At 56.4% G+C, this 26821-nt stretch overlaps 8 protein-coding genes across 8 annotated transcripts; 5 read left to right on the top strand and 3 right to left on the bottom strand.

Moving 5' to 3' along the window:
- Positions 1 to 4582: 4582 nt before the first annotated feature.
- Positions 4583 to 4918, top strand: LTHEOB_1568 (uncharacterized protein; the record flags this gene model as incomplete). The annotated part of the gene is made up of 2 exons (XM_035510283.1): positions 4583 to 4667; positions 4722 to 4918. The coding sequence occupies 2 exons, from the start codon at positions 4583 to 4585 to the stop codon at positions 4916 to 4918; spliced, it is 282 nt and encodes a 93-aa protein (XP_035366078.1).
- Positions 4919 to 5738: 820 nt separating this feature from the next.
- Positions 5739 to 6511, top strand: LTHEOB_1567 (Nascent polypeptide-associated complex NAC; the record flags this gene model as incomplete). Its single annotated transcript, XM_035510282.1, has 3 exons — positions 5739 to 5774; positions 5966 to 6170; positions 6258 to 6511. 3 exons carry the CDS (start codon positions 5739 to 5741, stop codon positions 6509 to 6511), a joined length of 495 nt encoding a protein of 164 aa, XP_035366077.1.
- Positions 6512 to 7153: 642 nt separating this feature from the next.
- LTHEOB_1566 (RecF/RecN/SMC domain-containing protein) lies at positions 7154 to 10617 on the top strand (the record flags this gene model as incomplete). Its single annotated transcript, XM_035510281.1, has 3 exons — positions 7154 to 7270; positions 7327 to 10193; positions 10248 to 10617. The coding sequence occupies 3 exons, from the start codon at positions 7154 to 7156 to the stop codon at positions 10615 to 10617; spliced, it is 3354 nt and encodes a 1117-aa protein (XP_035366076.1).
- A 780-nt stretch (positions 10618 to 11397) lies between these two features.
- On the top strand, positions 11398 to 12820 carry LTHEOB_1565 (Transcriptional activator; the record flags this gene model as incomplete). The annotated part of the gene is made up of 2 exons (XM_035510280.1): positions 11398 to 11448; positions 11522 to 12820. The coding sequence occupies 2 exons, from the start codon at positions 11398 to 11400 to the stop codon at positions 12818 to 12820; spliced, it is 1350 nt and encodes a 449-aa protein (XP_035366075.1).
- Positions 12821 to 13846: 1026 nt separating this feature from the next.
- LTHEOB_1564 (Muc1 extracellular alpha glucan glucosidase-like) lies at positions 13847 to 15826 on the bottom strand (the record flags this gene model as incomplete). Its single annotated transcript, XM_035510279.1, has 1 exon — positions 13847 to 15826. The coding sequence occupies one exon, from the start codon at positions 15824 to 15826 to the stop codon at positions 13847 to 13849; it is 1980 nt and encodes a 659-aa protein (XP_035366074.1).
- A 1848-nt stretch (positions 15827 to 17674) lies between these two features.
- Positions 17675 to 19200, bottom strand: LTHEOB_1563 (Fmn binding protein; the record flags this gene model as incomplete). Its single annotated transcript, XM_035510278.1, has 4 exons — positions 17675 to 18141; positions 18197 to 18452; positions 18534 to 18818; positions 18958 to 19200. 4 exons carry the CDS (start codon positions 19198 to 19200, stop codon positions 17675 to 17677), a joined length of 1251 nt encoding a protein of 416 aa, XP_035366073.1.
- Positions 19201 to 19884: 684 nt separating this feature from the next.
- LTHEOB_1562 (Fmn binding protein) lies at positions 19885 to 21234 on the bottom strand (the record flags this gene model as incomplete). Its single annotated transcript, XM_035510277.1, has 1 exon — positions 19885 to 21234. One exon carries the CDS (start codon positions 21232 to 21234, stop codon positions 19885 to 19887), a length of 1350 nt encoding a protein of 449 aa, XP_035366072.1.
- A 1773-nt stretch (positions 21235 to 23007) lies between these two features.
- On the top strand, positions 23008 to 26708 carry LTHEOB_1561 (Wsc-domain-containing protein; the record flags this gene model as incomplete). The annotated part of the gene is made up of 7 exons (XM_035510276.1): positions 23008 to 23300; positions 23351 to 23636; positions 23691 to 24443; positions 24503 to 24823; positions 25042 to 25340; positions 25432 to 25475; positions 25528 to 26708. 7 exons carry the CDS (start codon positions 23008 to 23010, stop codon positions 26706 to 26708), a joined length of 3177 nt encoding a protein of 1058 aa, XP_035366071.1.
- Between the last annotated feature and the right edge of the window lie 113 nt (positions 26709 to 26821).

Below are 26821 nucleotides of genomic sequence, written 5' to 3'. Positions count from 1 at the left end.
AGGTATACCTGGCGGCGCTATGACATTTGATACAGGTATAACGGGGAGTACTATAATTTGATTGGATGGTCCATTGCCTTCCAGCTTCCGTTGAAACAGTGCGTGGATATCCTGAGAGGAAATTTGTCAGGATCTTTGAGTAGCTATTTTACAGCTCTAATCGGCTTCCGACTATCATCTCACGGAGTGTGGTTTGATACTTTTCTGGAGCAGCCGGCCTGGAAGCGTACATGTAGAGAAGCTCGCAGGTGGTGAGAAGTGACTCCGGGGTGTCGTTGCATGTTGTCCACAGACGGGTGAAAGGAGAACGCGTCTGATGCATTGTCATGCTCCGATCACCTCGGCGAACGAGTTTAGACCAATGGCGAGGAGGGAGTTGCGTCTAAGATCCGGAGCTTTAGCGTTCTCGCTCGCAAGTCGACAAGCTGCATTGCAGAGCGGCGCGACCTCGAACAAAGCTGCACATCATACTTTTGATCCACGTCAGCAAGAGCTGACCGGTTCAATTGAGGCCGTGAGTCACCCAGTAGACGGCAGAGAAGACAATTGACTGCCGACCGTCTGGACCTCTGGAAAGCCTCATTCTTTAACATCTAGACTCCTGGACACGACGCTACCACGATTTCCCCTTACAGTGAGCACATGGCTCACATCATGAGACCAAGAACTGTCGTTAGGGGCCTAGTCTCCGGAATAACGGATAATGTGTTTACCGAGGATCACGCTCCCGAATGGTGCCTCAATTATCTGTGCTTAACCACATAGCGGCGTTCCTGACTAGCAGAGGGCGACTGAGTCAGCATCCGACGGCGGCTCGGGTGCAACTGCAAAGTAAAAACTGAGGGGACCGCGCTACACTAGATCAAATAACACATTGACCCGCACGTGGCAAGTAGAGGTGCTGGAAGCAATTGGCGTGCGAAGGGCCTTCAAACGCCCGTCGAACCAGCGATGATGGCGGTGCCGGAGCGACTGGCAGCCTGCGGCCGGAGTGCCACTGATTCGAAGCCACAATCATGTGTGGCCGCGGACCCCGGTTTCCCCGGATATTGGCACGTGGCGTTGTTACTAGCGGCTCTGATGGGGGAGTGATTCAAGCCAACGACGCCCGTGTTCCGGAGTCTGGGTTGACTGTAACGCTTCTGGTGAACAGTGTCGGAGTTGATTGATCGTGGACACATCTTTTTCTGAGTTGCTTTCTCGATGTACGCGTGGACGCGCCGAGTGGCGGGGCGTGTCTTATCTAGTATTATTTGGACTAGCTCCGGTTTGATGTCTCATTGAAGATCGAGGTTCCTTCAAGCGCCTTGTAACAATGGAACAGACGAGGCTACCCACCTAGTTACGCCACCACGTGGAAGGAGAAAAAGGAGGAAGCGGCTGAAGAGGAACGGTTTGGTGCTACCTGAACCGGCTGCAGCCCGTACCTCTCAAAGGCAGCCACATCGGAGCTTTTTGAGAGGAGACTAACATGTGATCAAAAAGTGACTGTGGAAGGTTTGTAAAGTACAGGTGCGGTCCTTGCATACGAGCTTCCGGTCCGCGTAGCTGCTGCAGCAACGCGATACCAAGGCGGAACAAGCAGCCGTTCGTCCCGAGAGGCATACGCAGTTCTCGACGACATCCGAACGTACCACGTTCGGTGCTGCCGCCCGACATCTAAATTTAGCGCCAGAAGAAGGTCCGATGGTGGAGAGACTATTCGTGTCCGCTTACCGTGCCGTGCAAGCCACGCGCGGCAGGAACAGGGCGTACAAAACCGGAGCACGGGCAGCCGCATCCAGCTGACGTTGCGGAGCGGTGCTCTTTCAGGACTGGCAGGGCTGCAGAGACCGTTCTCGACCCACGTTTCGCAGAGGCCGCGTATCTGTCCGCTGCCAGCCACAGCGACACTACTTCGGCCAATCCCATCCTCCGCTGCACAATCCAGGAGACGTAATCGAGCATAGGTTACTTTGAGTTTAGGTCAAGACGATAAAGGATGAATAAATTTAGCTACAATTTTCCCAGCATGAACCCTATCCAATCCCCCTGTTTGGGGTGCGCGTCAACGCCAGGAACGCCAGGAACACCATACGTACTACACGCGTAAATTTTGGACCGAGAGAACCGAGAGTGAAAATCGTGCTAAGAAAGCATCGCCGAGATGATAACAGCGGACTCCTTGCAAATTGATGATGTCCCAAACTTTCCGAAGGCTCGTTGCTTTTGGTTGCTCGTCTCCTTTTCTGATGGTCCAATCCGTCTGTCTAGAACTTTTGTTCTTTTTTGCAATTGGTGGGATTAATTATCATCTGTCTCCAGATGAGGAGTGATGTCGTCGAGATGGTGATCGAGGAAGGTACGGACAATTAAGGTCGGCAGATGAGATAGAAGGTGATTAGGATCCAGATGTCGGTCCGTAGTTTGGAGGTAATGAAGCATCGTAAGGTGATGTCATGCCGACTGCAGCGCAACCACACCATCACGGGGATGGGCGGATGATGTGCAATAGGTGATTAAGTAAGAGTCGATATAGTCATACATGGCGTCGAAGGTCGAAGTGATTATGGTGATTGCTCCTCTGAAGGCAATCGGCAAACTTTCCGGGAAGACGTGTTAGCACGTGCTCGAGAGCGGAGACAGCGTTTAAGTTTGCTTACCATTAGGAATACACGTAGCCTACGATGATCTCCTCTGTGACGAGAGCCAACCGCCAGTCGTTTGGGTGCTTCCCCTGCGGTCCTGTGACGCTCCGCTACTTTGGTAGCGAGTGGAGCTGTCTCGTGAGGAGGAGGAGGCGCGTGCGGATTGGTTGGCAGCGGAGCAGTATGGGCAATTCTGGCGCAGGTATTTGCCATACCAGCAGCCCGGAGCGCACGTAGAGCCGGCCATGTTGATTGAGTGGTGGTGGTATTAGGGTGGAGGTGGTGTGATTAGGAAGATTATCGAGTGGATGGCAGAGAAGCGAGATGGCAGCGCGGTATTAAGCAGGCAGTCGGAAAGGTAGAAGACGCGTGCTGCGGCGGGGTTTTATCGATACCGTGACAGCCAGGAGATGGTGAGACGGCGGCGGAGCAGGGGGCAAGCAGGAAAGCGGCAGTGACGCGAGGTCCAGAGACTAGTTGAACGGTCGCAAGTCTCGAGCAGTCCCTTTTGGCCGGCGGCCAGGATCAGCTGGGTACTCCGGGGGTGGCCGGGTGGAGAATCAAAGGGTTCCGTGCGGGAGTGGGATCGTCGGGAGCGATCAGAAGGTGGCAGTGCCGCTCGAGGGGAGCGTGTGGTGCGCGATATATGTGTTCGCTCAGGGTGGCCGTCTTGTTGGGCCGGTTCAGGGCCGGAGCGGGAGGGGCGTCGGACTTTTGGGGGGAATAATGGCTCAGGATAAGCTACTTTGGTGTTGTGTACCGGCTAGTGGCAGCCACGGCTTCGACTTGCCCGAAGCAGGCGCTGACCTTGCCACCACCCAGCGCGACGGCAGGCTAGGCGTGGTGTCGAGAGGAGTCGACTCGTTGCCTGGCGATGCAATGCTTCGAGGCGCCTGCAGCGCGTCAGCAAGTGGGTGGTGCTGCAGCTGCAGGACGGGAAGAGCCCTGCAACGCGTCGCCATCCGTCGTAGCCGGCGGCAACAGACGTCGCGTCCAGAGCTTCATTGTGCGTCGCCGTGTCTTCAGCCGCAGGCAAGCGGCGCGCGAAGGATGGAAAAGAAACCCGTTGACTTGGATACGGCGCCCATCGCCGATGCGCGATCGCGCAGCACGGCGGGCTGACGACCCGCAGAAACAGTAGGGCTGGCAGGCAGAGACACCAGGTGCTACATGCCGGTCAAGTACAGCGGAGGGGGCGAGTTGTTGGTCGGTGAGCAGTGAGGCGTGCCAATGGCCTCGGCCCTCGCCCTCCATCATCACTGCCACTCGTTGCCGCCACCCAGAGCGAGCCGATCGCCCGAGCGCGCTCAAATCGCGCTGCAGGCCCGGGCAGTGCGCGGCATTATTCACGGGGCTGGTGGCTCCTCCTGAGGCTCTGTCTACCGGCCTTGGTCAAACGATGGGTCGGCAGGGCCTGAGTGGGCCTGCAGCGTCATCCCCGGGCTCCCCAGAAACCTTAATACTATTGACGCAACGAGCGACGCTGAGGTATTTCGCATCGATCATCCGGCCAAGCTTCGCCCCATTCGGCTACCACCGGTGCGTGGTTTTTGGCGGAGCAACGCCCGCCTGCCAGAACTATGAGGCAGATGTCTTCGCTGCTCCCATTCGCCTGACCTCTGTACCTCCTGCCCACCACCGCGACTCGTCCAGATCGGCAGCGTGATTTACCCGTCACGGGAATGCCCTTCTCCTCATTTCCCTACTGGCAAGCCCGACGTTAGCTGCCGCGGCTTCACGGTTGCGCCACTGCGCCTCACGATGTCTTCACCGCTGCATGCTGGTGGTGGTCTTGCGTCGCGACTATTTATTCGTCTGCTGGCTGCCGCTGTCCTCTGAGGCCTCAAGCAAGTTGAATTCCAATCCTCAGTGACTAGAGTCTCAGCTGCTCCCCGCTCCCGGGCTGTTGCCCGTCTTAAACTCGCATCCTCCCTCACATTCGCCTCAACCATTAAATGCCTCCACCCTCCATAATCCTGACGCCGGCTACGTCTTCTACATCCGAGCAGGCTCGCAACGTTTCTCTTCACATAGCACCAGGTAGGACAAGCAGCTGTCAAACGTCGGCGCCGATCAATGCTTATGCAGCTTTAGCTCGACGCCCTTCTACCGAGAACATCACCAATCAGTACCGCAACCGCTACGCCCTCTACCTGGCTGCCCAGTTCAACATTAGCGCTGCTGCTGCCTTTGTTGAGATCGACGAGCAGATCCGCTTCAACCAGTCCAGGAAAAGCGCTGCAGTTTCCGAGGCAGACATTCGAAATGTTCGAACTGGTGATAGCTTTTAGCGTCTTCATTGTCGGCATGGTTGCCGCAGACCTGCACTTCGGCAGCGCTGAGGCGAAGAGGAGCATGAAGTACGCTCAACAGGCGAATTGGGACCGCGGTCTCTGAATGACGCAACGGAGGTTGATCTTGGGAGTGATCCTGTCTTTCGTTTCGACTTAGCGTCCATGACTGTACGAATTTCATTGAGTCTCGAACCATCTGTTGTTCCAACGATCTGCAGACTTGTGTTTTACTGCGTGACAACAAGAGCTTGTAGCATCTGAAAAAGAAAACACAAGGCGACACAACTAAACCGCCTGCAACTGCCTTGTCTATGAAAATGATGCTGCTGATGTGTTGCTTGCTGCGTTATGACACGCATTCCTCGCACGGCTTATGTTGGTGTGTCGTCTATTGGGCCGATTATTACCGAGAGCCCATCGGGCGGTTCCATCACGAAGTTTATCGCGGCATCTTGACGATGGCTATGATCTCACAGCTGGCGCGATCGGAGACTGCGCTTGGTGTCGGGGGATGGCAGGGCAAAAGCGTTCCTTCCCCGCTATCTGAGATGGGGGACGATGGTGTTTTTGCTCGTCTAAGCGAGCCCGCACACGGCGCCGAATGCGCCGAAGTTGAAACCATCACGAACTTCGCGACCTCAATACACCCGCCTCATCCTCACGCAAAGGTACGCTCGCCCCCCGAAACTGGCTCTGCGCTTGCTCGCGATGCTGGCCAATTCATCTCCCGCGCCCCGCAGCGCTGACTCCGGCCGCTGACGCAGGTCCTCTTAGCTCCAGCCTTCCCGACCTTCCCCTCCACACACAAACCGCAAATATGGATCAGGCCAAGCTCGCGCGGATGCAGGCCTCTGTGCGCATCGGTAAGCGAAGTCCCCGCTGGATTCCTCTCGGAAATGCTTTTGCCGTGCAAGCTTGACGTGCGAGAGCTCTGCTGACTCGATGACGTGAATAGGGTAAGCTCTTTCTGTTCCTCAACAACACGCGCCCCGCTCCCAAGCGCCAAAACGCCTTCGATTTCTTCGCGTGGGACAATGGATCTAGGGCACCGCGCTGACGGATGATGATCGTGATAGAGGCAAGGGTACTCCGCGCAGGAAGGTCAAGAAGGTCCACAAGGGCTCCGGCGGTGACGACAAGAAGCTCCAGGCCACCCTGAAGAAGCTCAACGTCCAGCCCATCCAGGCCATCGAGGAGGTCAACATGTTCAAGAGCGACGGCAACGTCATCCACTTCTCGGCACCCAAGGGTGAGTTTCGCACTGCGCTCGGAGCTCTGGATTGGCGTCATGCCAGTCTGCGGGGCTGACTGACTTTAAATCTGACTCTTTGCACAGTCCACGCCGCCGTCCCCGCCAACACCTTCGCCATCTACGGCAACGGTGAGGACAAGGAGCTCACCGAGCTCGTCCCCGGCATCCTCAACCAGCTCGGTCCCGACTCGCTGGCCTCCCTCCGCAAGCTCGCCGAGAGCTACCAGAGCATGCAGAAGGAGAAGGGTGAGGGTGAGAAGAAGGAGGATGAGGACGATGACGACATCCCGGACCTTGTTGCGGGTGAGAACTTCGAGGGCAAGGCCGAGGTCGAATAGATGCACAATCAGCTAGGCAGCGAAAGCAATGAGGAGGAGCAGAAAAAAAGGGTCTGCATTTGAGATTTCTCAATTCGATACTTTGAAGAAGTCCAACTTCCACGGCGATGGAATGGAAATAGCAATCTCATCCTCTTTCGACGACGTTGTATCTTCGGTTGCGGTGCACATGTAACAAAACTGTAGCTAAGCTCGGTGGTACGAAAACCTGAAGTATAAACAACAGATAAATATCAGGGCTAAGAGTCGCAGAAACGTCGGATGACTTGCAGCATGATAGGCACCTAAGCTCTCGTAGTTGCATAGAGGAAGTCATGTGCTAAGCTTGGAAGGAATGGGCCGTAGTCCGGCAATATGGCAGGTCTAATATCTGCAGCGGAAAAGAGCTCCCTTTCCAAGAGATCTGACTGTAGCTAGCTTTCAAGGGCAAAGCATCTCTTACGACGTCTGTTGATGCGTCTGGTAGCATAATTAGAGTCCGTGCGCATCTTATCTTATCGGGGCTTCGGCCTAGTCGCACCCCGGCCTTTCACGCGGCGCGCGACAAGCACGCGTCCTCCGAAAGAACGCGGCGTTGTTTCTACTCTCGACCCTCTACGACGCCGCACCTATCCTCCAGCCCCGCACCTCTTTGCACCCACCATGGCGCGTCGCCGATCGAGTTCTGAGGTCGACGAAGATGAGAGCGGCGAAGAGAGTTATGTCTCACAATCACAGAGAAATGCGAAGCGTCCCAGGACCGACTACGACGTGTCCGAGGTGCGCTTTTGCCGTCCACTTCACCGTAAAGCGACATAGACTAACGAATGTCGAAGGTGTCCGACGATCCTGTTCTGCCAGAAAGTTACCGCTCACAACCTCGTCATAGAGGCAGCAGCAGTGACGACCTTGCGCCGCTAAAGCATCAGCCTGGATCGATCGTCCGTGTCACGCTCACCAACTTCGTGACGTACACGTCCGCCGAATTCCAGCTTGGCCCCAGTCTGAACATGATCATTGGCCCTAACGGCACTGGCAAGAGTACGCTGGTCTGCGCAATTTGTCTGGGCCTTGGCTGGGGCCCGCAACATCTGGGGCGCGCGAAGGAACTAGGAGAGTTCGTGAAGCATGGCGCACGCGAAGCCGAGATTGAGATTGAACTTTGTGGGGGACCACAGACTCGGGGCAGGAATCCCGTCATTCGCCGTCTGATCCGCAAGGAGGGGAACAAATCAACCTTCATACTCAACGGCCAACAGACCACGCACAAGGAAATCATTCGGCTTTGCAAGTCCTTCTCCATCCAGATCGATAACTTGTGCCAGTTTCTTCCGCAAGACCGTGTGGTCGAATTTGCTGCGCTTAACCCGGTCCAGTTGCTAGAGCAGACGCAGCGCGCGGCAGCACCCGACTACATGAACGAGTGGCATGAGCAGTTGAAGGATTTGAGGAAGGAGCAAAAGGCCATGGTTGATAGGCACAGTCAACAACAAGAGGTCCTCAGAGATCTACAAAACAGACACAATCTGCAGAGAGCCGACGTGGAACGAATGCAAGAACGCGAGGCTCTGAACGATAAGCTCCACGCATATCAACGACTGCGTCCTTTTGTTCACTACCGAACGGCAAAAGAGCGATTTGATACTGCTAAACAAGCGGTTATTGAGGCGAAAGCGGAGCTCAGGGACCTCCAGCGAAGAGAGCAGCCGACCCTGGATGTGCTTGAAAGGAAGCGGGAGTATCGCGATCAAGTTGACCAAGTTGTCAAACAGCGCGGGAAGCTGGTCCAGCGAATGGAGCGTGAAGCTGAAACACTCCGTCAGCGCATGGAAAATACGCAAACCGAGATCGATGACAGAGATAAAGCAAGGAATGCTGAAAAGAACGCCAACAAAGAAAGGGCGCGTCAGCGTGATTCCATCAGGCGCGAAATAATCGCTATTTCAGAGAGGATGAAGGAGCCACCGCCTCCGTTCGACGCCGCGGCGTTCAACGAGAGATCGCGCGAGAAACAACGCGCAGCACGCGAACTGCAGACGGATAACCTGGACCTCAAACGACAGCGTGACGAGATTCAGCCACGTATTCGCTCTCTCGAAGATCAGAGGAAAGAGGTTGAACGAGAGGTTGAGAGTCTTAGGTCGCAGGCTGGACAGCAGTCGAATAAGCTGAAGAAATTCTCGAATGATACCTGGAAGGCCTGGGAGTGGATCCAGCAGAACCGGGATAAGCTGACCGCCGATGTTTTTGGTCCGCCTATAGTGTCTTGTTCTGTCACCGACCATCGTTTCTCCGACGCGATCGAGTCAATGTTCCAAATGGGTGACCTCCTCGCCTTTACCGTTAGCAACCGGCAGGATTTCGGTACACTGAGCAGGACCTTCCAGAGGATGAACCTCAATGACATCCACATTAAGGAAGCTGGCAGACCCCGCGACAGCTGGAAGCCATTAATGTCAAGTGATGAGTTGAGACAGTATGGTCTCAGTGGTTGGCTTATCGACTACCTGAGTGGACCCGATGCAGTACTCTCAACCCTCTGCGATACCCTGAGGCTTCACCAGTGCGCCGTAACTCTTCAGGACCATCGCGATGAACAGTTTGAACGTCTCAAGACGAGCCCCATTCAACGATGGGTTGCTGGACAACGCTCGTATCAGGTGTCGCGCCGACGTGAATACGGAGACCAGGCTGTGTCGGTTGTCGTCAGGCAGGTCAGACGAGCAAGAGTCTGGACAGATCAGCCTGTGGACATTGGTGTTGAGCGCGAACACCAAACCAGAATCCGGGAGATCAACCGCGACTTGCACGGATTCAATGAAGCTAGCAGCGATTTGACAAACAAAATACGGGCGAACGCAGAAAAAATCAGTCAGCTTGAGAGCGAAAGGCAAGACATCGACAAGGAGAAGAATGACCTACAGAGAATTCGTGGCGAGTTCGAAGGCCTGCAGACGAAGAAAGATACTTGTCAAATGAGGCTGGATGAAATTTCCGGGGCGCTGAATGAGATGGAGCAACGGCTCGAGTCGATCGACAAGGAGACTGACGAGCTCATTTTGAAGAAGGGCCAGCTTGCGATTGACTACGCTAATTCAGCCAAATCACTGCTTGATCTTCACCACAGCGTGTACGAGGCCGAGATTATTCTAGCAGAGGCCAAGTCGGAGTTTCAAATCTACGAAGAGAGGAGCCAGGCCATCAGGAGAGAAATCGCAGAACACGAGGAGAATGTTCGAAGACTGAACGCGGAAAGGGAGCGCTGTAAGGAAGAGGCTCAGCAGCTGGTGCGTGAGGTCAACCGGATCCACGCGCAGAGGACCCCCGAGGAGGAAGCATTGGTTGAGCACATCCAGGAAGGAATCAGCCTGGAAGACCTGGAGGCGGAGATCGAAATTTTCCAGAATCGTTTGACTCTTCTCCATGGCGGCGACCCCAACGCAATTCGAGACTTCGAGAGGCGTGCAAGGAGAATTGAAGAAATTGAACAGAGGCAGCGCGGTGCGGAAGCTGAGCTGGAGGAGCTACAGGGCAGGATCGAGGACATCAAGTCCCGATGGGAGCCAGAACTGGATACTCTTGTTCAGTCCATCAGCGAAGAGTTCGCAAACAACTTCTCCAAAATTGGATGCGCTGGACAAGTCAGTGTTTACAAGGCAGAGGATTTTTCGGAGTGGGCAATCCATCTGCAAGTCAAGTTCCGGTAGGTCATTGGCAAGGTCTGACAAGTCAAGAATGGTGCTAACTAGGCTTACAGTGAACACGAACAACTGTCCCTTCTGGACTCCCATCGACAATCTGGTGGCGAGCGTGCGGTGTCCACCGTTTTCTATCTCATGGCTCTGCAATCTCTCGCTCGCTCCCCATTCCGAGTGGTCGATGAGATCAACCAAGGAATGGACCCGCGTAATGAGCGTATGGTGCACGAGCGCATGGTAGACATCGCGTGCCAGGAACACACCTCACAATACTTCCTTATCACTCCAAAACTTCTCCACGGTCTGAAATTCCACCCGCGGATGACGGTACACTGCATTGCCAGTGGAGAGTACATGCCAACCGATTACCGCGAGCTGGACTTCAAGGCTCTGGTAGATGTAGCATTGAAGGTGAAGGGCAAGGCTTAGTTGAAATATGGCGTATACCACGGCGTTCTAGGGAATCATGACTTGGCGGATAGATACGAGTAGTCTTTGGGGGTTGCAATACACGTGTTTTCCGAAATTCCATACTCATGTAACCTTGGGTGACGATATCATTCGCAGCAGCCGTCAATCGCGATTATGCAGGTCTGCGGTCCCGAGGGTGGTCGCATAAATGGGCTTCACGTGGTGTCGCAAGATTTGGAGGTCTCAGGCACGGAGATGTGGCACTGTGGCTGGTGGCACTAATGCAAGCTTCCCGAGCCGGCTATCTCTCTCGTAAAGTTGACCCTTTCGCTGACGAATCTCGACGACTCCAACCACCGTCTGCCCGCTCTTGTCCCGCGCCCCTCACCTTCCTTTCGTGACGTTTCTGGCCAGCTGCGATCGCCGCGCACGTAGACGGGGAATGCTGACGCCGCGCCACCTCGCCTAACGCCGTGACGGGCTGTTGAGCCCAGCTGCAGATCCCCCGGTCACGCAGACTCGCTTTCACCTCGCACCTTCGAGGTGCCTCAAACGCCCTCCTTCTCACTCACCTCGCGCCACTCACCAGAGCTCGCCGCTGGATCGCGGACCCTGGGCCGCCAATCGCTACCAAACATTCGTTGTCCGATACCGCTTCCGCTCCCGACCAACCTCCGCGACACGATACGATCGCGACGGACCGCCACATCCTCCGCGCAACACTTGCGCTGACTGCCACGCACTTCCGACGGAACCGAAGGAACAGTTTCTGCGTACTGCTGCAAGCACGACGACACCATGTCCGAAGACAGCAAGGCACAAGGCCCCGGCCTCAGCTTTGCTGACATTGTGAGCTCGCTCTTCCCGCGCATCATTTATTTTCGGACGCGCAAGGCCGTTTGCTGACATGACATCACGCCAGGCTGCGGGCATCGTAGAAGACTGCCTGTACAACATCATTCACGACATCGTGCTCCAGACGCACCGGGAAGAGAAGCTGCAGCGCATGCAGTCGGCCGCGACGGTGGCGGAGCAAGCGGCGATCGCGGAGCACCAGGAGAACGCGGAGAAGTCGACGACGGGCAAGGGGTCATCGGCGGCGGCGTCGGCGAACAATCCGCAGCCGCCGTCGGTGCGCATCGACACGCCGGCGGCCGTCTACGACAACGGGCGGGTGACCTTGCGGGGGAACCCGCTGAAGACAACACCCGAGTCGGTGTGCCCGTTCTGCAAGCTACCACGGCTGAAGCACCCGATCGCGGGCGTGGGCTCGCAACTGCCGGACCTGTCGCGGCAGTACTGCACGCGGCACCCGTTCGTCAGCCGGCAGGGCCACGACATCTACAACAACCCGTTCCCGACGGACATGGCCAAGACGAAGAAGGAGCGCGAGCTGATCAAGCGGCAGGAGAAGGACAACACGCCAGGCGGCAGCCAGCAAGGGGACGACTCGCAGGAGAACAGCCTGTCGAAGCTGGCGGCCGGCGGCAAGCCCGCGTCGTACATCCCCTGGCACACGTGCCCCAACTGCAAGCGCAGCCTGCTCATCACGCGCTTCGCGCAGCACGCAGAGAAGTGCCTGGGCATCTCGGGCCGCCAGAGCAGCCGCAACGCCATGGCCAAGCTCAGCTCGTCGCAGGGCGCCGCCAGCTCCGCCGCCGGCAACACGCCACTCGGCAGCAGGGTCGGCACGCCCAACCCGGGCAGCCAGGGCAGCAAGATCAGCCCCATCAAGAAGGAAGCAGCGGCGGCAGCAGCAGCAGCGGGTGGCGATGGAGACGGCGACGAGGACGGCGGTGGCGGCGACACGCCTAAGAAGATCAAGAAGAAGAGCAGCTACGTCAAGAAGGCTGACCGCGACCGCGATGGCGGCGGCGACAGCGAAAGGCGCGAGAAGGGCGGCACGAAGATTCTGAAGCTCAAGACTGGCGGCAGTTCGCTGGGCAGCGGCTCCTCGTCGAAACGCCCGCCCAAGGAAGACAGAGACGGGAAGGAGAGCACGCCGATGAGCAGCAGCAGCAAGAGGGAAAGGGACAGGGATGGTGACGAGCCGGTGCCGAGGAAGAAGATCAAGTTGTTCAAGACGGAGAGCAACGCCAGCGACATGACGGATAGGGAGAAAGATGGTGGGGATAAGGAGTCTAAGAAAAAAGAGGATCAGTCTTCTGCTGCTGCTGCTGCGGCGGCGGCGGCGGGAAGTCCAGCGAGTACGGCGAGTTAAATGGTGTTTGTTTTGTTGTTCTCACTTCCTCTTTCTTCCTTCTTCTCCCCGTTTTGGGCTAGACGCCCTGTTATCTTCTTTCCATTTGTCCAATCTTCCTTCTCGCTCCCTCCTTCTTGGGCAGTGTGGGCTTTGGGGCAAATGGCTCTTTTTTTTTTTTTTGGCGGTTCTCGCTTTCGTCTGATTCTGTTTTTATCACACATTTTGTCCTGTTTCCCCGGATCTTTATTGAAAGCGGCATCATTGGCGTTATTATTCATTTTATTTTCTTTCTCACCATTGGAAAAGGAATTGGTCGGTGGAAGTAAAGATACCTGTGGCATCAATTTGGCCTCTCTCAGCAAACATTTGTTTTTTTCCTCTTACAAATCATGAAGGAGGTGAGGATGGTGGTGAAGTTCTGTTAATTCACGATTTGTTGTTTGTTTGATTTTGTGTGATTTCTAGTGAGAGATAAAAGCAGGCGGTTTGAGAGAATGCTTGGTGTTCATCCTTGCTTGTGTCATGATCATAGATATGAGGGTACCGTCGTTGTTAGAGGGAAAGGGGAAATAGGGGGTGTGACAGTTAAAGATTGGTTTGTATGACCTTGGAAGATTTTGTCCCTGCCGTTGTCGGTGATTCGTGTTGGGAGTGAAAATGGCTGCCAAGTTTTCAACCGGCAAAATCGATCAGTTCTCTGTCTTTTCTACGATGCTGGTGGTGCAGTAAAACATCACTCAGAAGCATGCTCACGAATGATGCGTGTAAGTCCAGGAAGAAGAGGAAGCATTTTGCTGATTTTTTGATCCGAAACAAGGGACGCAAGCGCAGCTGAGTGTACATATGTTTTCCCGAATGAGCGGGGAAACGAAAAAAGTATATACAGAGAATATCCTTCCCAACCGGAGCATTTCCCTCGTACTTCGTCTCTCCTTAAAAAATTGTTTTTTTTCTCAACCAAGTTTTTTCATTTCTCAAAACCCTCCTTTGACACCAAAACGCACGCACTCAGAAAACACAAAAACTTCTTCTTTCTTTCATTCTTTAAACGTAGACGTACTCGACGGCGCAGGGACCGTCCTCCTCCTCGCCCTCGGCGGAGGCACCGTCGACCTCAGACGACGAGGAAGCATCCTCGGTGGCGTCGACGGTGCCCTTGTTGCTGCCCCAGCCGGGGAAGCTGGTGGGCCAAGCGGCGCCGCGGGAGAAGGAGGGCCAGTTGTTGCCCCAGCCGCCGGCAGCGGCGGTAGTGGTCGAGGTGGCAGCGCTTTCAACGGCGGTAGCACCGGCGGCCTCAGAGGTGGCAACCTCAGAGGCGGCGCTCGAGGCGGCGGCGGTGGAGGGAGCGGCGGCGACCTGCGTGGATGAGCGAGTCTGCGTCTGAAGAGTGGTGGGGGTGGCCTGGGAGACGGGGGCAGAAGAGGTGCTGGCCTGGGCAACGGGGGCAGAAGAAGAAGTGGCCTCCGCGACGACACCAGCGGCGTCGGCGGTGGAGGAGGCGGCCTGAGTGCTGGAAGAGACAGCCTGGCTGGCGGCTGAGGACGCACCTGCGGTGGTGGAGCTGCTCGCGCTGCCGTCAAGGGACATGCAAGCGAACGAGATCTTCTTGGAGGTGGCGGTGGAGCCGCCGTAGGAAACGGCCTGCGAGACGTCCCAGGTTCCGGAGACGTAGGGCCAGCAGATGCGGCCGTCGCTCATGGTGACCATGTCGCCGGCGACGTAGACGTTGTCGACGGAGAAGGCCTCGCCGACCTTGGCGCCGGTGCTGTCGACCTGCTGGAAGAAGGTGCCGGCGAAGTCGCCCATGCAGCCCATGGCGATGACGGGGCAGACGGGGTTGGCGGCCTCCTCCCAGGTGACGAGGGCGTTGGACTCGCCGAAGGTGGCGACGTGGGCGTTCTGGCAGTCGTTGTCGCCCTGCTTGATCCAGTTAACCTGCTTGTCGCCATCCGCGGATCCGACGGTGGAGGTGGCCTGCTCGCCGGCAAGGGTGTTCTTGTCGCTCATGATGGCAATGGCGATGTTGCGGTTGTTGGTGCGGTTAGTAACGTGGGTGTAGCCATCGCCCATCCAGTCGTTGGTGGTGACGTCGATGGCACCACGGGAGACCCAGGAGAAGATGTACTTGGAGGAGCTGCCGAAGCGAGCCAGGCCGCTGTAGGAGCCCGACATGCCGCCCATGGGCTCACCAGAGCCACCGTTGGTGGTGTTCTCGTTGGAGATCTTCTGGCCGGCAGTGCTCATGCCAGTGGTGCCGGTGTTGAGCCAGATAGCACCCTGGTCCTCGGAGCAGATGGAGGCGAAGGGAGCAGCATCGGCAGCCTCGAAAGCAATACCGGTGTTGTGGCTGCAGCCCCACGAGCTGGAAGCACCGTCGATGACGGTCAGGGTGCCATCCTCCTTGACGTACTGGATCGAGTCGCCGAAGTGGCCGGCAGCATCGCCAGAGTAGTCAGTAACAACGAAATAAGCACCGTAGAGACCAGCCTCGGCCGAGTAGACGAGATCACCGTTCATGTCAGGGGAAGCAGAGAGACCATCGGAAGCGTGAACATCAGGACCGCCGAGCCAGGTCTTCCAGGTCTGCTTGCCGCTGGTGTAGCGGTACAGAACAGGGACAGGGGTGCTGTCGGCAGGGGCGTTGGCAGTGCCCGAGGGCATGGCCTCGTTCACGAGGATGGCGAAACCATCGTCGTGAGCAACGAGACCACCAGCCTCCTTGGCGCCAGAGACGGTGACGGTGGTGCCGGTGGCGGCAAAGGTCGAGGGGTCAACCTGCTGGACGTGGACATCGGTCTCACTGCTGTCGAGGTAGGCCAGGTAGGCGCTCTTGCCGTCGGGGGAGACAGCAAAGGGAGTCCTGCGGTGGTGGGGGATGCTGGTCCAGTAGGCCTCCTTGACGGGGCCAAACTCAAAGTCGAGGGCCAGGGAGTCGACGTGGGTCTCAAGGTTGGACTTGGTAAGAGCTGCGGTGGTGCTCTGCACAGCAGAGAGCAGCAGTAAAGCGAATGAAGGCGCCAGCATGCTGGGCAAGTTGCAAAGAATGACTGTAAAAAGAATGAATAGCGAAATCCTTGGAAGGGAAGTTCGTGGAGAGCCAACTAGGGGCGGGTGAGCCCGTTGTATATGTATCTACTTCATCACGCAGTACGAGCATCAGGTCAAGGCTTGGGATCCGGACATTTGCGGGCCCCGGAAAAGGCACAGGGCGTGTTTTGTTTAGATGGGGCTCGGCGGAGGTTTGTCCCAGAGCGGGCGCAGTCCTTACTCGCTTGAAACCGAGCAGGGGCGCGGGGCCGGGAGATCGCGTTTCACGCCGGCCTTACGGAAACAACCCGCCAGTGCTCGCCTCATCGAGCTCGCGTCGACGGCTTCGTCTACAGCTTGGTGGTAGTGCGTCGACCGGGTTGGGAAGTCTGGATGTAGCGCGAGGAGGGCGATGCAGCTCGAGAGGCTGCAATCAAAACATCGTGACCGCTTAGCTAGACGACAGCGCCACAAACTGGAGACGACTGAGGGGTGAGGGCCTGTGTAATTTCCGTTGCGGCTTGGTCGGGATCAGGAGGAAGGAAACAGGTCGAAACGACGTCGAGAAACGGTGGTTGCCGCCGTTGAGCCCGCATCATCAGTCGGATGTCGCAAGTGTCTGCTCATCAGCCAGGATACGCTGCATCGTGCTCTCGGCGTGCATGGAGCGTTTGCGGCTCAGATTGCAACGCGTGTAGAGACCAGCATCATGGTGCCGCTGAGCCAAGAGTGACAGCGGTGTGGGAGCGGGGGCGGTAGCAGACAGATGACGGCACATACATGGCGACCAGGTATGGGCGGCAAGTGGTGCATGGACGCGAGTGGGTTGAAGGAGGCGTGACGGGGCGGCAGTCGGGGCGCGTCGAGGACGTTGCCGGTGGGCTAGACCCGCCGAACCCAAACAACAATCAGGCCCGACTTTCCAGAAGCCCAGCACGCCGGCAATTCACGCCGAACACCCGGCTTCCCGGCTCGGATGCACCCCATCACCGCACACCGCAGCCGCACCCTTCTCATCCTCACCCGCATGGAGCAGCCTCTGGTCACCACGTCATGAGAACAGACCACCGCCTCCTCTCTGATCAACCCACCATTCAGATCCATACAGATGTTGCGGTCACAGAGTCCCCCCGGTCGAACACCCCAATTGTTCACCTAATTCTTTTCTATTTCTTACTATAGTGACGCGGCTTCCTTCCGAACACCACGCACCCTAGTAGTCGGCCTGATGCTCCTCGTATGCCGATAGATGCAGCTACTCAGGTCATGGCAATCTCCGTGCCTGCGTCACTCACCACCACCCCGCCCCTGTATACAGCCTTCGTATTCGATTACACAATTACTCCGTCCTACTACTAATCGTCTCGCGCGTGGCGTTGTCACTTGCTCCACTAGGAAAATCTAAAGTCAGAGCTTAATTCCGTGGCTTTGTTCGAGCGCCCCGGATCGAAGCCATCTAACCTTATCCCCGGTCGTATCTATTATTGCGCCTGCGTCTTAGGATCGCCCCTTTCTGTCTCTTCATTGGTCATGACATCTATCCTGACGGTTCTCGTGTCCCTTTGCAACCCCATTGCACCTGTTGTCAGTACTGAGTCTCTCCTCCACTGAGACTTCTCAGTCATAGAGCGTTGCTGCAGTCTGTAAGAAAAACGAAGAAAAAGCACTAACAACTATTTATAACCGTCTCGTTTTCTACGGTTTCAGCATTAGAAGCATCTTGAGTCACTCTCTACGTCCTCAAATTCGAACTGATTCTCGATCCTTTGCCCTTACTCTATACCATGGCTCAGCCACCCTCTAGACTGACATGCTCGTATCAGCGATGTTTGCCCTCTTTCAGCCTCAATTGTTTGACGGCCTATCTCCCGGATACTCAACCCGCCTGACCATGCTACGATGGCAGCCCGCAATATCCTTGATGCCAGCCAAACCCATGCTCTGGTCCAGATCGGCAAGAATCCCCTTCATCACGTCGCGGGCGCCGGCCTTGCCGGAAATTCCCAGGCCGTAGACCCACGGTCTGCCGATGCACACAGCCTTTGCTCCGAGTGAGAGCGCTTTGATCACGTCGACCCCTGTTCGAGCCCCGCTGTCGAACAGGACGGTCAGCTTGTCGCCGACAGCGTCGACAATCTCTGGGAGCATGGTCAACGAGCCGACGGCACCATCCAGCTGGCGGCCGCCGTGGTTCGAGACGATGATGCCCTGTACTCCCACCTCTGCCGCTTTGATCGCATCGTCGGGATGCTGGATACCTTTCAGAAGAATTGGGCCGTCCCAGTGCTTCTTCAAAAACTCAATCTGATCCCCTGATTTCCCAAACGTCAGCACCCTGATCTCTCCCGCCGGGAGCTAAAAACTTACAGGTGTGTGCTCCACCGGAGAAGCAGACTTTCACGAACTCCTGTGCCGCGGCAACGACGTCGTCTTCAACCTCCTTTCCGTACTTCTCCCTGAACTTCCGCCTGAAGACCGGATCCGAGAAGGCGACGTCACACCCAATGCCTTTGACGAACGGCGCATATGCCTGGTCCAAGTCCCACGGCCGCCAGGCCACCGCCCACGTGTCTACCGTGACCACGAGCGCGCCATAACCGTTTTCCTTGGCGCGCTTGAGAAACTATGTATATGCCCGACATCCATCAGCACTACTGATGAGGGGGGAGGGGGGATATGACGAGAAAGAGAGAGAGGCTCTCACAGATATGGTAATCTCGTCGTCGTGCGGCCAGTACAGCTGGAACCATCTCTTCCCAGCGGGCCCGTTCGCCTTGGCCACCTCCTCGATGGTGGATGAGGCCGCGGTGCTGAGGATGAAGGGCACCCCGATCTCGGCGGCGATCTGCGCGACGCCCGTCTCCTTCTCCGCGTGGAAGATGGACTGCACGCCTACGGGCGAGAAGAACAGGGGCGTCTCGTACTGCTCTCCGAAGAGCTCGATCTTCATGTCGCGGTTGGTTGTCGGGCGTAGCATGCGGGGGATGAGCTTGCGCGGAGCTTTAGCGAACAGTAACAGAGAAAAGCAACATAGGTAATCGAATTAATTCAACGGTGAGGGAAAAAAAAGGAAAGTGACGCGATAGAACATCCATTTAAATCTGCCATGAGGCAACCCAGAATCTTACCTTCCACGTCCTGAAAGCGGCACGATTCGCATCCATGGTCGCCCGCTCGCCTGCGCCGCCCGCGATGTACCGGTAGCTGCGCGCGCTCATGTCCCGCTCCGCCTGCGCCTCGAGCTTGTTGGGGTCGGTCGTGATAGCGGGGAAGACGTTTTGCAGCATGCCCTTCTGATAGATCTCGTTCTGGAACGCGCCGTACTTGCGCGCCCCGGGCGGAGCGGGCGGGATGTTTTGCGCGGCTGCCATGTTTTTGTTTCTGGCTCTCTAATTGGCTTGATTTTGTCTTTGATTTGATTTTACTTGTAGGGTTGAATGAGAAAAGGCCAGGAGAAAAGACGATGTGGAGCAGACTTGAAGTATGATATGTGACGTATTATTGTGATGATATGATGTACAGTTCCGCTGCGGGGCAGCCTAAGCCTCGGAGTTCGGCAGAAGGAGTTAGGAGCTGCAAGTTGGTGCGGAATGGGGCGCTCTCCCGCGGATGCTTGTATGCGGGGAAGCTTACGATCTAGCGCAATATTATTGCTAGGAATATAGGTATTGGCGTCCGCATTTGGTTCCTGACGAACATCATCCTTCCATTACTCTTCTTTGCCTTATGGTGTGTATGAATAAAAGAGTGATGGGTATCCTGACACATCCCTTGCATCTTCCGATAAAATTCATACGGAAACAAAATCCATCACCTGCTGAAGAGAACAATTATCGCTCATGAAACTTAGCCAAAAAAAAAAAAAAAAAAGGAGAGCACCAACACAATTAGTTGTCCATGCTGCCAACATCTAGATCCCGCTCACATGAGGAGTTGCAGTTTGATCGAAATAGATCTGTATTAATTCTCAACTTGCATTTACGTCTTAACATTTAATCCAGCCGTTATCCAGTGAGTGCAGTGGCCTTCGTGGAACACTTTTCGTTAGTAGTCCCTTAAGCCGCATAAGACATCAGCGCCGGCTCGGCCAACCTCCTGTCCGAGTAGGTCAACAGATTGACAGCGGCCAGAACATTCACGCCCTCAATCTCCAACAACGCATCCAGCCCCAGGCCGGGCGCCACGACGGTCGAGCACACGGTATCCAGATCCAGCCTGTCCACACTACCCGGGCCATCATGGGTCAAGGCATCGACGAGGAGAGCATAGGTCAGCGGGTTGACCAGCAAGCTCTCGTGCGTGTAAAAACCGCCAGCGGGACCCTTGCCCTTGCACACGACCTGCACCTCAGCATTGGTCGTGCCCACACCCCTAGCATCATTGATGTACGCGGACGCGCCGGTGCCGGACTGCGGCTGGACAATCTCATCGAGGAAGCCAGAGAAAACAGACGTCGTCGGCACGTAAGCGTCCGCACCGCCCGCCGCGCGCAGGGCCGTGACGAAGTTGCTGTTGTACTCCTGCTGCAGCACCGCCGGCGCGCAGGGGCCCAACCCAACACCGCCGGCGCCCGGGTTGAGGCAGATGACGTTGGCCAGGACGGTGCCGTGGAAGTCCGGGCTGACGGGCACGAAGTCGGAGACCAGGGCGCGCGTCGACGGCCAATAAGTAAAAGCCCACTGCGTGTCCAGCCCGCCCTGCGACCACGAGACGACCGACACGTTGGCGTCGCCGGATATGCCCGAGATGTAGTTGATGGCGTACGCCACGAACTCGCCGTTCGTCTGCGCGTCGCGCAGCAGCGCGTCCGGCACGTTGAGCCAGACCGGGTCCGCGTACGACACGCCCGTCAGCAGCTTGCGCAGGTTCGATCCGAAGCTGATGCCGCCGTACGAGCCCGTGCCCGGCACGAAGATGACCGGCGGCTTGTCGCCGTACGTGAAGTCGGAGGGGATGTAGATGGCTTGGCGGAGCTCTTCCTCAGTGATGGAATAGGGGGCATCCGAGGACGACTTCTTGGGGTAGATGGTCGTCGACGGTTCGCGCGTGTTGCTGTTGGTTTCCGAGTTCTCGCCGCTGGGGGAGAAGCCGAGGGCTTGGACGATGGTCAGCGTCGACAGTCCGTCGGCGATTTGCTGCGCGATGTTCTCGAAGATGTTGGTTGGTGTCGTCCCGTAGATGGCCTCGAGCTGCTCCTGCGCCTGCTCGACGCTGGTGGGCGTCGATGTCGCTTCAACCGCCTCGAGCTGAGACAAGATGGCCGTAGGTTCGGTCAGGCCACTGAGGGCGCTCAGGACGCTGCTCAGGGACTGCCTCTTCTCGAGCCCATTTTCAGGGACAGGGGCTGGGGCAGCGTTGGTAAGGAGAAGCCCACTGAGGACGAGACAAACACTGGACAAATGCATGTTGAGAATCGTGAAGAGACCGCTGAGGATGGGAGCTTCAGGAGGTACTCACTCAGGCTCTATATACCACCGCTTCTAGGGCGGTAGGCAAGTTTCGCCAGTTCCAATAGCTGGAGCTAGTTGACGATACGAGCTGCAGTGGGTTCCGACACGAGTACATCAGAAGACAACTGAGCATCCAAGAGCGCCTAGAGGGGCCGAATCGTGGTACGACGGTGTAGAGAGACACTGCGCTGGTAGAAACATCAACCGAACTTGGCTAAGCCTTCAGCCCAGTGCAAAGAAATTTGGTAAATCCACCTGCAACATGACGTCTGTAATATAAAAAACCCAGTTTGATCACGGTGCACTCGCTTACCCCGGGGATAAGAAGCCGCATACGCACTCTTCATGTTCATTTTGGGCCAAGGACGAATCCAATGGACGGGCCAATGTTTCCCAAGCCGGAGTGGTGGGGCTACTGCTTCAGGAAGCATTCGGCCCATGCTACGTACTCCAAACTTGAAGGCACGTTCACTGGTCCCAGCTACTAGCGCTCCGAACAGTGGCGTGGCCGTAGTAACAGGCGAGCGCCACTGTCGTCAAGAAGGTCATACGTCTTTGCAGATGCCGAAGAACTAGCAGTGTTGACTAAAAAGTCGAGGAACCGCACAGTTTTCGTCGTGGAGAAGATTGCATATGGAGCAACGGAGCTGAGGCTTGATGCCTCGGCTGCTGGGGTAGTAACCCTGGCCAAAACTGCGGCTGAATACGGGTCGGCCCATCTGGGCCATGAGATTGGCGAAGATCGTCAGTGATATACGTACGTCCCGTGGTGATCGATCGCAGTTGGGTGCCGAGGCTCATGCATTCTTGAACTCAAACAGACGATGCTTGGAGTCCGGATGCTCGGTTTCGTTGTCTACGCAAGTTAGCGCATTTCAGAGTCAGGCGATAGCTATGGGAAAGAAGCGTGCGGGAGATGAGTGTGGGATGGGCCGTCCGGGAAGAACGGCCGCAACCTTCGCCGGCCTCTCCTCCGGCGTTTCGCGCTCGCCCGCCTGACTCGTACCCAGCGGCTAGCCGGGCGGTTACGCGCCCGATATTTCTTTTCCCCTAAACGCTCATCCTCATCAAGAGCCCCATAAGTATGTCTGTCTGCATGTTGGCAATGAAATCTGCAGAAGTGCGCTTCCTTTCATCTGATGATAGGATATTGCTCTCATACGGCGCTTCACTCGCCAAGATAGGCTTATTCGGCGCTTTGCTGTCTTGGACTACGCCATCGGCCGCTCCGCTCCGGGGGACTCCCGCTGGTTCTAGAGCGTTGTCTAAGCGGAGGTGGCAAGAGGTCTCGTTCAAAAAGACCTTGCCCCCAGAATGTCACCAGTGCCGTCGAGTAACCGCATATTCAGCCACCTTTCTGGCGGCTTGGCAACTATGCCTGTACCTGAGTACTGGACCGCTGCCTCAGCCCGCCTCATGACCACAATTGCCCGATGCTGTTGCTTGGCAAGCCTCCATTCCACCATTTAACACGGCACTTCCCTTCACCACTTCACACAATCTTCGCCAGCACTATCTCCTGAGTAGAATCTGGACTTCGAATCAGCGGCGATAAGCCGCCCCCATCCGTGCTGAGATTTAGGAGAGAAAATAAACATTGTGGCGCGAAGGCTTTCAAAAGGCTGCTCAAGCTCGCTGCCATGCATTCTTCGCGCAGCCGACACATTGCATTTCTGCCGGTGGTGACCTTCGTTGGCCACTTCACCTACCTTCTGTCGTTCGTTTGAAATGCTGTTCTCCCCGCTCAAAGGGTTGCTCAGCGCCCAGGTCTTTTTCAGCATTGCCTCGCTGAGCAACGCGCAGCAATGGGCTGGAGACAATATCACCACCTCTCTGCCCGTTGTCCCCGGCGCCGAAATCGCCTACTTCAACATCAAAGATGCCAATAAAAAGAATACCACTCTGCTGAATTACATGTCCCTGAACAGCAATGGGAAGAGGCTGGATCCCAAGGCGCTCAAGCGAGCAGTCATCGTCGTCCATGGACTCAACCGTGACCCGAACACGTATATGAGCAACATGTAGGGCCCCAAAGTCTTTGACTGGTTTCATCACCACTAATTCATACAAGGCTCTCGGCCTTGGCTCAAGTGACTGACCATCCCGAAGTAAGCACCGACAGCGTCGCCATTCTGGCCCCTTACTTCACCAACGGAGACGACAAGTACACCGGAGGCTACCCCTGGACCGACTCCAAAGGCTCTTACACCTCTGCGCTTGTCTGGAAGGGCTCGCAGTGGGCTTCCGGAGCGAACAATCAGTATCCGAAAACGCAGACGACCGTGTCCTCGTTCGCCGTTCTGGATCAACTGACCAAGTACTTTGACGACAAGTCGTTGTTCCCCAGTATCAATCAGGTAATGCACATTGGGTCTGAACTGATGGTGGGAGACGCTGACTGGCTCGGCTAGATTGTGATTGCTGGACATTCGCTGGGCGCTCAGACGGTGCAAAGGTACTGCGAAGTGGGTGACAACCTCAGCACGAAAACTCCCGTCGTATATTGGGTCGGAAACCCCAACAGCTATGGTTGGATGAGCCTGGACCGCCCCATTGACCCCTCTACGTGCTCGACATATGACGACTGGCGAGATGGCTTATCATCGTACACGAACACTTACGGGGCGACGTTGGTCGCGGCTGGACGGCCTGCTGTCTTGGCCAATTACAACACCAAGAGCATTGCTTATGCTCGAGGAACTCTGGATCTTGGGGACGACTCGTCCGGCTGTGGTCCCACAACTACGGGTGCTAATCGGCACGAGCGATTTTTCAACTTCATCAAAGCCTTTCCGCCTACCAGCTCGTGTACGATTGATTACGTTCCGATAGGGCACGATGCGGGTAGCATGTTTGCTTCATCGGCAGGAAAAGCACGGTTATTCCTGGACAATTTCGACGGGGCAGGATCCAAGGCTTTCGATTTCGGGTACCCTCGCCTCCAGGCCGGAGATGACCCTTACCCCGATCCTTCGCAGAGCTCTGCAGTAGCTCCCACATCTCCTGGAACCTTCTCGGGCATGACCTACCAAGGGTGCTACTCTGATCCGGGCTCAGTATTGCCTCTCAAGGCTTACTCTCGGGATGACAACACCATTGACTCTTGCACAGCCACCTGCGCTGGTCAGGGCTACAAGATCGCTGGGCTGGAGTATGGCGTCGAGGTAAGGATTAATTGACCCCCTATCGTATTCAGCATAACCGATAATGACACTTCATTCAGTGTTGGTGTGGAAACACGATGGGCTACAAGGCTCAAGTAACTACTGATCAGGCGTGCACCATGGCTTGCGCCGGCAACTCGACTCAAATTTGCGGCAACAGCTACCGCCTCTCAGTCTTTTCGACTGGAAATATCACCAGCGCTGCGCAACCGTCTTCTCCAACACAAGTTGGGTCCTACTCACTCCTTGGATGTTACAGTGAAGCCAGTTCCGGAAGAGCATTGTCGGAAAGGAGCACCTCGCAAAGTGACATGACGGTGGAAACCTGCGCGACTTACTGCTCTGGCTACAAATACTTCGGTGTAGAGTATGGTGCTGAGGTAAGTAACTTTTTCAAATCTCAATCGGGTTATAATAACTTTCAGCAGTGCTACTGTGGCAACACTGTTGCCTGCTCGAGTGTGTCCTCGGCTGCAAGCAGTTGCACTATGACGTGTGGCGGCAACTCGACAGAGTACTGTGGTAATGGTGGCTACCTCAACCTGTACGCTCTGCCTTCAAACACTGGGCCTTCTGCATGTGCTTCATCCACTAGTAGATCCACGTCGACTACGTCCACAAGTGCATCGGTTTCTACAACGACTTCGGGATCAACAACGACTTCGGGCTCCACTACTGCATCAATCTCTACAGCAAGCTCAGGTTCTACAACGGCATTAGTCTCTACAACGAGCTTAGCGTCTACATCGAACCCAGTCTCTGCAGCCAGCTCAAGTTCCACGAGTTCAGGTTCCATAACGAGCTCAGTCTCTCCAACGAGCTCAGCCTCATCAGCGAGCTCAGTCTCTACATCGACCTCAGCCTCTACATCGACCTCGGGCTCCATAATAAGCTCAGGTTCCACGACTACTACTGGCACCACATCTTCGGCCACTTCTTCCGCTACCGCTCTCGCCTGCCCAGATGCCAACGGCACGACGTATACCAGCAAGAACCGGAACAACTACCTGATTGAGTGCTACACGGATCACTGTAAGTTTGCCGAGCTACTATATATATACCAATCGACTGACATTAATCATAGACGCCGGTGACATGCTCACAACCTCTGCGAGCACACTTGAGCTCTGCATCGAAGCATGCGATGCCAATTCCGGATGCGTCGACGTGGCATGGGTTTACGGCTCCTGCTATCTCAAGAGCTCCGTCGGAACTGCCATCTCCAACAACGCGGTTCTCGGCGCGAAGCTCATCACCGATTCGTCATCCTCCTCCTCCTCATCCACCACCGCCTCTTCAACCACCACCACCACTTCCTCAACCAGCAGCTCCTCAGCAACCCCCTCCGCAACAACAACAGCCCTCTCCTGCCCCACCTCCGACGGGCAGACCTTCACCGCCCCCCGCGGCCAACTCTTCACCATCGAATGCGGCACCGACCACTTCGGCGGCGACATGGGCGCGCCCACCTACCCGGGCAGCTTCGCAGCCTGCGTGTCGCAGTGCGACGCGACCGACGGCTGCGTCGACGTGGCCTACATATCGAACGGGCCGTGCTACCTAAAGAGCACGCTCGGCGCCTCCATCAGCAACCCCAACATCTGGGGCGCAAAGCTGGCGGCCAGCCTGCCCAGCGGCATCACCGCCAAAGGCTGCTACGTCGACGACGGCGGCGCGCGCGCCTTCCCGACGCAGCTGTACTCCAACTCCTCCAACACGCCGGCTCTCTGCGCGTCGGCGTGCCGCGAGAAGGGGTTCAAGTACGCGGGCACGCAGTACGGGACGGAGTGCTGGTGCGGGTCGTCGCTGCCAACCACCACCGCGCCGGCCGCCGACTGCTCGAGCGCGTGCGCCGGCGACGCGAGGCAAAAGTGTGGCGGCGGCTACCGGCTCAGCGTGACGGACGACACGGCGTGGACGCAGAAGTTCTTCGCGCGGCAGGCGTACGGCGGGTGGAGCCTGGTCAGCTGCTACCAGGACAACGTCGACAACAAGCGTACGCTGGGCACCAACGTCGGCATCGATTCGAGCTCCGCGACGATCGCAAAGTGCCTGGATGCGTGTGCGGCTAGGGGTTTCGCGTACTGTGGCGCTGAGTACTACTATGAGTGCTACGGCGGCGCGAGCAAGCCGGCTGATAGCCTGGTGGTTCCCGACGCTACCGATCCGCTGCTGGCGGGTTGCAATTACGCGTGCTCGGGGAACGCGACTGAGGCGTGTGGTGGAGCGAATAAGCTGTTGGTCTACGTGAACAATGGAATCTGATGATTGAATGTTTTTTTTTTTGGATCTCGGAAGCATCATTAATGTAATATCGTACGTAATCATAAGACAATTAACCATCTTGCTTCCGGGTTATATCTTCTTTCTTGGCCAGC

This window comes from Lasiodiplodia theobromae (genome assembly GCF_012971845.1).
Source record: "Lasiodiplodia theobromae strain AM2As chromosome Unknown scaffold_4, whole genome shotgun sequence".
In the NCBI taxonomy this organism is placed as follows: domain Eukaryota; kingdom Fungi; phylum Ascomycota; class Dothideomycetes; order Botryosphaeriales; family Botryosphaeriaceae; genus Lasiodiplodia; species Lasiodiplodia theobromae.
The sequence above is the reverse complement of the archived record's forward strand: the minus strand, read 5'-3'. Positions and strand labels throughout refer to the sequence as shown.